Genomic DNA, 9675 nt, shown 5'->3' on the forward strand with positions numbered 1-9675 from the left:
TTCATAGTCTGCCTACTTAATTACTGTGTCTTTAAAAGAATCAATCTCCTTTATCTTGCCAAGGCACAAGCAACATGATAAAACAGTTGAAGGTTTCTGCAAACCTCCCAACTCTTGCTTGTTAGAGTTTGGCAGTAGAAAGCATTGCATAGTCAACCCTGGGTTAGAACCTTAGAAGTCTAGTCAGAACACAAGTGAGCCAACATCCCTTCTAAGAGCATGTTCCTGTGGCTTTAGGCCAGCGTTTCCACCCTTATAAGCTGAAAAGATACTCATCACTCCCACGTGTACCATATTGCTTGCTGTACACATTCCTATAGAATCTTCACAACACGGAGATTTTCTGTTAACTTCAATTTACAAACCAAAGGCTGAAAGTGGTGACCAAATTCTCGTATAAAGGCAGTCAACTCCAATTCAAGTCCGTATGACTCCCTTGCCCTTGACTTCTGGGGTGTGCCACAAAATAGAGATATTCCACATTGGAAAGGAAACGGTGTCAAAATTCTCAATGCCCAGTCTGGAGGCAGAACCCATAGCTAACCTCTGGGTAGGAGGCCAGGATCTGGATGTCCACTAAATAGTGAAATACAACCAAATGTCCCCAGGCTTGAATTAAGTGAGCCAGGATTCAGGGTAGGCTGCAGATTCTGGGCAGAAGCTGGAATAGCAAAGCAAGAAATTAAAAATGAGGGCAAAAACCAAGTATAAATAAGCGCAATGGGACTAAAGAATGCGCGTCAGATACACGAGTTTGCTGGGCTCGTCTCAGGAACACAGTCATCAGTGATTCATCGGAGCAGTGAGCCTCCCTTAACACAACAGAGCAAAGAAGACTGACACAGATGCTTCTGAGTGGTGCTGTATATGAGGGCCTAGGTGAAGCTAAAGGGTACAGGGGAGTTTCTTGTTGTTTCAATCCAACAAAAATGATCAAGCACGTTACGGACTTCATGTATTCATTAACATTGGGAGTGCGTCCCATGCATGTACTAGTTACTTTATCAAACTGAGACTTCTGATTTATCAGACGAATTTTAATAATGATTTTTTTTCCCTTTTGCTTGTCTCTCCAGATTTCTACCTTTTTCCACCGCTATAGCTCTAACCCAAGACTTTGTAAATGATAGGCACTTCCTCTGCCCTGAGTTACACCCCAGTCTCAAATCTGCACCTCTCTGCAACGATTCATTTTCCTGAGGTACATTAGTCTTGAAACTTAGTTGCAAGTTTTATGAGTTTTTCTTTAAAAGAAGAGAGGGTGTGGGAAGGAAGAAATTCCAGGCAGGGAATAAGGACATGAACAAAATCTGCTTGGAGAAAGAGGAGACGCTCAAGTGGATGGAATATAAAGTGGTAGGGGTTGAGGCAAGGGTAAGCATAGCAAAGTTGGGGAAACCTGCAGGTGAGGGACCTGGGGGTAGGTAGGATTCTGTACTATACATTATCTCACACTCATTTGACCATTAGGTCACATTGATGAACTTACATGAGATGAAGTGTGGGAGCCCATTTTCAGGTTTCCTTAGTGGCTTTACCCAGCAGATCTGCATAGAGGGGATGATTGGACCATGGACCTGAGTGCAGGTATCTGAGATGGTCTGCACAGGCTGTGCTGGGTGGAGGTCTTTGGCTCCACCCCTTGGCATTCCTATAAATACCCTAGGGCAGAGACAGTCAGGGCCCTCTCGAGGCTATCCTGTATTTTCTATCTTTATCTCCCCCCTCAATATCCTTCTAACTAATATTTCCTGCTGCTCCTACTCAAGAGCACTCTGGGGAACTGTGGGGATGGTGGGTAGCCCCTCCACAATGAAGGAGAGGAGTTCCTTACCTTTACGGTCTATGTGATTGTCAGAAAGGATGTGCTTTCAAATCCAATCAGTTCTACCCAAAATCACTTCCATAGGCATGATTTTGGGGACAAAAACCTAGAAGGGTTTTGTATTAATCAGAGTTCTCTAAAGGAACAGAACTGATAAGAGTTCATTTGCTTGTTTATTTATTGGCTTATGTCAAAATAGCAATTCCTCACCTGACAGGCTGGGAATCCCATACTTGCTCAGGCCGTGAGGCTGGGTGTCTCAGTGGTCAGAGTAGACACACAATGGCTGTCTCACACTGACCATGCTAAGAACCTGATAGTTGCTCAGTCCGTGTGGTGAGTGTTTCAGCAGTCCCAACCAGTGCTGAAGAGCTGGAGGGTTACTAGAGAGCTGCTGGTCCTCAGTTAACAATGAAAGCCTGCAAATGCTCACTCCAACATCAACTACAGCAGCAGCAGCATGATAAATTAACTTGGCAGAGAAAGGGAAGGCCAAGAGTGAAAAAGAGGGACTGATATTCTTTCTGCCATGCCCCCCCTTTTTTTAAATCAGGGCTGCTACTATAAGGTACCACCTACATTTGGGCAGTGGGTCTTTTCACATCAGTTAAGACAATCAGGACAGTTGCTCAGTTGAGGTTCTCTGTTCAGCTGACCCTAATTTGTGGTCAGATGACATTAAGACCAACCATCACAGATTCCCATCTTCTCTCCAGTCAGAACTTCATTCACAGCTCAACTTCTTCATTCTCTTTGATGTGAATTTTCAGAAAATCAGGCATAACCAATATTCAAACAGAAGCAAAAAAAAAAAAACCCTCACCCAAGTTCAAATATTTTCACAATATCCTTCACTCAAGTTGGCCATGCTCTGAACTTTGCCACTGACAGACCTGTGAACCTTCTCTTTGGGGGCTTTCAGCTGCTAATGTGTATGGGTTGGCTTTACATGGGGGTTTGGCTCAGGAACAAGGAAGACCTAAGCCAGGCAGCTCTACTTGTGGGACAGACAAGAGGTACGTACTGTCGACCCCAAACAGGAGTATTTTTTTTTTCTCTACATATAAACTATTTAGGCTACTAGAGGTCTTTAAAAAAATGATAACTAGCCGGGCGGTGGTGGCACACGCCTTTAATCCCAGCACTCGGGAGGCAGAGCCAGGCGGATCTCTGTGAGTTCGAGGCCAGCCTGGACTACCAAGTGAGTTCCAGGAAAGGCGCAAAGCTACACTGAGAAACCCTGTCTTGAAAAACCAAAAAAAAAAAAAAAATGATAGCTAAATAGAGACAACTTTCTCTAGGAAAAATGGTTTGAGGAGGTTGGAGAGATGGCTCTGTGGTTAAAAACTCTGGCTTGTCCTTCACAGGATCTGGGTTCATTTCCCAGCACACAACGTATGGCTCACAACTATTTAACTCCAGTCCTAGGGGATCGGGTGCCCTCTTCTGGCTTCCTTGGGCACTGCATACATGTGGAGCAGACATTCATGCAAACAAAACACCCATAACATAAAATACTTATTTTAAAATTCAAAGAAAGAAAATTAATTGATTCTAAGACAATAGCAAAGTGTCATTTTATATAACATAATGCAATGCATGCATATGACAATCCTGTGTTGTAATGATAGTACTATGTGAATTATTATTTTCAGGGAATCAGAAATACTTAATACAATTAACTTTCAAAGAACTATAAATTAATTGATATCTAAGTTAATGTTATTTTACCATAATTTGAAGGAATCTGATCTAAGAATACTTAAATTTCACCACAACTTTTTTTTTAAACTCCAGTGCATATTGGAGTTTCCAAAATTTTAGCAGTACTGGGTAAAAAGATACTCCCATGTTATTATTCTTGTTAATTTTCAGGGATCTTGGGATGTTTTATAATTTCGCGTAGATAAATATTCAGATCTTCCCTAGAATGAAAGGCAGTCTTGATCCTGGAAGTGAGTGGACTCTGGCTGTAAGTCAAGGGGCTGAGATCTAGTCCCGTCTCCTTCCTCTGTGACCTTGAACTAGTCAATTTACTGCCTCTCTCCGACCAAGAATTTCCTCACCTGTAAAATACAAGAATTGAACTAGATGATCTCTCAGATTCTTTACTCTCAAATTTTATGGCCAAGTCTACTTTTTGACAGCTAAAAAAGATGGGGCTAATTTCAATGCATATTGTCTGTCTGCATATCTAGCATATAACTGATTGCAGATGCCTAGGAGCTAAAATGAAGGGTCAGAAAGGTGCCATCTGCTTCTATTACCAATTACATTGTGAAGCTGCCTCAATTTTTTTAAACATTTAGTAAAAAACAGAAGTTGGCAGGAAATGTGTTATAAACAATATCACCCCCGCACACTCATTGAATAATTCATAGCCAGTGTTTGGTAAAGGCATAGTTTCTGAAATGACATTTTTTTCCCAAATACCTGAATGTTCCACATCAGTAACAAACGATTTAGTTAACATTACTTTGCTAATTACAGTGCTTAGAGATTGACGTCTCAAATCCAAATGTATTGTATTCTTATCAATTTCTTCTGAATTAATTTCTTCCATATTAGATAGGAACAAAATATTTATCACAGTTGACTGTTCACATAATCACATTTTTTCCAGCTTTACTGAAGTATAATTAACAGATAAAATTATATACATTTGAGGTATACAATATGATGTTCTGATTTATGTACATATTGTGGAATGGTCACTATTGACCTGCTCAACACATCCATCTACCCATACATTATCACTGGGATCTGTGTGTTAAGCAAACTTAAGCACTGCTGTCTCAGCAAGTTTCAACTACATTACATTGTCATTGTGTTATTAATTTAAAATACGCAAAACTTATTCATGTCAAACTTCATATGCCTTAATCAACACCCTCCCGTTCCTCTCACTCTCCCCTATCACTTAGTGACCACCACTACCCTCTCTGCTTTTATGAATTCGACCTAGAGCTCCCAGGTCACTGAGACCATACATTCCCATGAGAGTTTGTGCTTGGTTTCTGTTGTTGTCATCCTCTATTTAATATATGATTTGCAGTATTCTTTGACATTTTATCTTAAAAAGTTAAATGACACACTCATAGCTAAACAGAATATATAGCGACCTAGAAGTTCTCATTGCTTCTTTCACACCCACATATTATACATGCTCTTCTTCACCCTTTTTTCCTCCCTTTCTCTTTCTTCTGCCAAGTTCTTAAAAATCTCCATTCATTTTCATTTCCCATCTGTGGTGGTTTGAAAGAAAATGGCCCCCAAAGGGAGTGGCGCTGTTAGGAGGTATGTCTTTGTTGGTGTAAGTATGGTCTTGTTGGAGGAAGTGTGTCACTGTGGAGGTGGGTGTTGGGGTCTCATATATGCTCAAGATACCTCCCAGTGTCTCAGACCATTTCCTGTTGCCCATGAGTCAAGATGTAAGAACTCTCAGTTCCTTCTCTAGCACCAAGTCTGTCTGCATGCTGCTTTGATTCCCACCATGATGGACTGAACCTCTGAACTGTAAGCTAGCCCCAAATAAATGTTATCTTTAAAAGAGTTGCTGTTGTCATGGTGTCTCTTCACAGCAACAGAAACTCTACTGTCCTATGCCTAATAACAAGAAACTACCTTATCAATAAGGAATGGATTACCAGAGGTAGAAAGCTCCAAATCCACTAAATCTCTAATCTGTCTTGATATAATATTTAACTAGTTGTAATGTCAGGTTCTCTGGAAAGTGAATCTGAGTTTACATTGTTTACATGTGTACATGTAAGTGAGAGGTGAGTGTAGATATGAGCAATGATATTAGAAAGGAAAACACGACTGGGGAGAAACCAGTGTTGAGCAAGTGGGCCTGGGCCAGAGCAAAATGCCATACTGATCCTTACTACTGTGGGTATTAATCAAATTTTAAAACAAGTTATTACTGGATTTTTGTAGGATTCCAAGAATTAATGTAGGAAATATATTCAGTATGTCAGCCACTATTAAGTTTCTCAAAGAGCCTATCTGTGCTTATAAATTTTTAGTATAAAACTAATACAAGTTTACTTTAAACACTTCAAAGTGGAATTTTTGTGACTAAAATGATGAAAACCATTCTGTTTGTTTAACATGAAAGAACCACTTTTCAGCTTCAGTACACAAAAAAATGTATACTGCAAAGTCAAACAAAATCCTACATATCTTTCTGCCAATACCTTTTATGTCCTTAACCTATCAAGATATTATTGAGTCATTCTTAAATGATGGCTCTAAGGATCACATCTCCATTATCTCTATAAACTCCAAACTCTCCACTGACTCCTTTTCAAGAAGCAATACGCATGTAATATATTCAATTACAAAGCTGTCCGTGCATCCTTTTATACCTCCTTCCTTTCTTCCTTCTTTGCTTAGGTAGGACCTCACTGTATATCCCAGCATGGTCTTGAACTCATGATCATCCTACTTCAGTATGCAGAGTACTAGGATTGCAGGCATGTGCAACCACACCCTGCAGCTACTGCCCTGCTTTTCCCTGGTCTGAATCTATATTTTGTATTCTAGCTGTATCCACAGAATGTGAAACATCTGATAATATATGACTTAAAAACTCTTCCAGTGATCTAAGTCTTTGGTATTATGATGACAAAACTGAATAACTGATCCATCTCGATATGATAATTTTTTTGTCCAGGTGTTTAGATTTCCTGCAGGTCCAACTGGAGTGCTGGAACTATAATACAATATGAGCATTCCAAAATTCAGAACTCAGCTTGACAAACTTCTCAGCAAAATATCATAGTTATCAAAATATCTTAATTGCCCCTTGATTTGTTATTCAACCACAGTGTCAATGAAAAGGGCATTAAGGGCGTTTTAAAGGGTGCTATACTCAAGAAATGTGTAAACAACAGCGTACAAAACCGAAGAGCCAACCACTAAACAGTACCAGTACATCATACACACCGCTGCCAGACTTCCATAGGTAGACTCAAGTCATAGCCTGATAACCACTTTTCCCATCATAGGTGTGAGTCATTTATTAACTTCATTATACTGTCATTAGAAGTAATGAACTTGTCCATTAGGAAAATAGGATTAAAGATGGCAAAAATGCTAGCATCTATCCACAAGCAATGGAGCTGTACAGTGCCATTCAGTTCTCTGAGCTCGGCCTTGAGACCCAGATCTTTCCTTTCCTGGGACTTTCAGAAATTTAGTAGCCTATTCCCTAAACTGCTCAACGTCAAGGTTCTCCTGAGCCATAAACCTTCATCGCCGTAAGTCTATCTCAGAACTTCTTGGGTCGAGCTCAGGAGAGGTTCCAGGGCTAGGCAGCCTTCACCTCATAAAATCAAGATTTAAGGCCAGTAATATTTGCTGCCTTACGGTTCCTTCTGGCTTGAACTATCCCAGCATCTAATTTGATATCACCAAATATTTTCTACTTTTAATGGCTTTCTAGTACCGTCATTTTCTTCTTAGTGTTTTAGACACCAACCTCAATATGAATTATAAACTCATTATGCTCTATGAATTTGGTTCCTCCTTTCCTGTCCCCAACAGGAAAAGTCCTAGAACCATCAACAGGTGACCAAAAACTTGAAACACAGCGCAGATTCAACGTGAATTAATGAAAAGACATAAGCAGAGAAAACCCCGTATACTGAATGTGTCTATAGTATATTGGTTTGCTGGCGATCAATACATGTTCTGAGACAGGATCATACGCTTTGAATTCCTAATATTCTTGCCTCTATTTCCCAAATGCTAGGATTGCACACATGAGCCACTTCTAAACGCATTCATTGCATATCTTTCGTCTTCCTGGGTGCTGGAGATTGTGCCCAGACAAAGTGCTCTGCCGCCCAACCTGCATGCATCCCAGGCAGTGCACCCCAACCCTGCACCACCTACCTCCATTCTCTCCTGGCTCATTTTCTGCCCAAGTGTAATCTACCCACAGAACCTTTCCTGATCCCCCCTCTCTCCCCAGGTTTGCTTGGTGTCCCTCCTCTGTCATCTAAACTCCCTGAATCTGTTCTCTGTAATCGCTCATACCAAATTGCATTAAAAGTCTATTTTTCAGCCCTTCGCTCCTCTCAAAGACACAAACTTTGACCTATCTATACTCTTGTCACTCATACACAACACCTATACATAATAGCTGCTCAAGAAAACATTTTGAGTCATGGCCGCCTTGAGAATCTAGTGAGTGTGCACCCGTGGTCGGGGAAGGTGCCCAGTCCACACTCGGAGGCCCAATGAAGTAAAGTTGCATCTCGGCTGTGGAGGCTACAGCTTCTCTGGTCCCTCGACCGTGGCGGCTTCTGGGAGTGGTATGGCCCAGAAAACCTGGGAATTGGCCAACAGCATGCAGGAAGCGCAGAGTAACGATGAAATCTACAAATATGACAAAAAACAGGAGCAAGAAATTCTGGCGGCGAAACCCTGGACTAAGGATCACCATTACTTTAAATACTGCAAAATCTTGGTGTTGGCTCTACTGAAAATGGTGATGCATGCCAGATCAGGAGGCAACCTGGAAGTGATGGGCTTGATGCTCAGGAAAGTGGATGGAGAGACCATGATCATCACAGACAGCTTTGCTTTGCCTGTAGAGGGCACTGAAACCCGAGTAAATGCTCAGGCTGCTGCATATGAGTATATATATATATATATATATATATATATATATATATATATATATATATATATATATATATATATATATATATATATATATATATATATATATATATATATATGGCTGCATACATAGAAACTGCCAGCTGGGCGGTGGTGGCGCTTGCCTTTAGTCCCAGCATTGGGAGGCAGAGGCAGGTGGATCTCTGTGAGTTCGAGGCCAAGCCTGGGCTACAGAGTGAGTTCCAGGGAAGATGCAAAGCTACACAGAGAAAACCTTGCTCAAAAAACCAAAAAAGAAAATGCCAAACAGGTTGGCCGCCTTGAAAATGCAATTGGCTGGTATCATAGCCACCCTGGTTATGGTTGCTGGCTCTCTGGGATTGACGTTAGTACACAGATGCTTAACCAGCAGTTCCAGGAACCATTTGTAGCGGTAGTGATTGACCCAACCAGAACAATATCTGCAGGAAAAGTGAATCTTGGCACCTTTAGGATGGATCCAAAGGGCTACAAGCCTCCTGATGAAGGTCCTTCTGAGTACCAGACTATCCCACTTAATAAAATAGAAGACCTTGGCGTGCACTGCAAACAATATTATGCCTTAGAAGTCTCATATTTCAAATCCTCTTTGGATCGTAAACTACTTGAGCTTTTGTGGAATAAATACTGGGTGAATACCCTGAGTTCCTCTAGCTTGCTTACTAATGCAGACTATACCACTGGCCAGGTATTTGATTTGTCTGAAAAATTAGAGCAGTCAGAAGCCCAGCTGGGACGAGGGAGTTTCATGTTGGGTTTAGAAACACATGACCGGAAGTCAGAAGACAAACTTGCCAAAGCTACTCGAGACAGCTGTAAAACTACCATAGAAGCCATCCACGGATTGATGTCTCAGGTTATTAAGGACAAACTGTTCAATCAAATTAATGTCGCTTAGTTACCACTGAGGACTTTTTCCTGAAAGCTGACGTGTGGAAAGAACAGCAGCTCCGGTAACACTTTTTTTTTTTTTTTTTTTGGTTTTTCGAGACAGGGTTTCTCTGTGTAGTTTTGCGCCTTTCCTGGAACTCACTTGGTAGCCCAGGCTGGCCTCGAACTCACAGAGATCCGCCTGGCTCTGCCTCCCGAGTGCTGGGATTAAAGGCGTGCACCACCACCGTCCAGTAACACTTTTAAACCAGTTACCAAAACTCAGACTAGAAGACTAAGGTGCTGTG

At 41.2% G+C, this 9675-nt stretch overlaps 1 protein-coding gene across 1 annotated transcript; it reads left to right on the forward strand.

Moving 5' to 3' along the window:
• Positions 1 to 720: 720 nt before the first annotated feature.
• Positions 721 to 9455, forward strand: LOC128116061 (COP9 signalosome complex subunit 5-like). Its single transcript, XM_052747341.1, has 4 exons — positions 721 to 802; positions 2748 to 2841; positions 8048 to 8491; positions 8753 to 9455. The coding sequence occupies exons 1-4, from the start codon at positions 721 to 723 to the stop codon at positions 9393 to 9395; spliced, it is 1263 nt and encodes a 420-aa protein (XP_052603301.1). The 3' UTR covers positions 9396 to 9455.
• The last annotated feature ends 220 nt before the right edge of the window (positions 9456 to 9675 follow it).

The sequence above is a fragment of the Peromyscus californicus genome, unplaced genomic scaffold, assembly GCF_007827085.1.
Source record: "Peromyscus californicus insignis strain IS unplaced genomic scaffold, ASM782708v3 Scaffold_1__1_contigs__length_55948999, whole genome shotgun sequence".
NCBI classification, from domain to species: domain Eukaryota; kingdom Metazoa; phylum Chordata; class Mammalia; order Rodentia; family Cricetidae; genus Peromyscus; species Peromyscus californicus.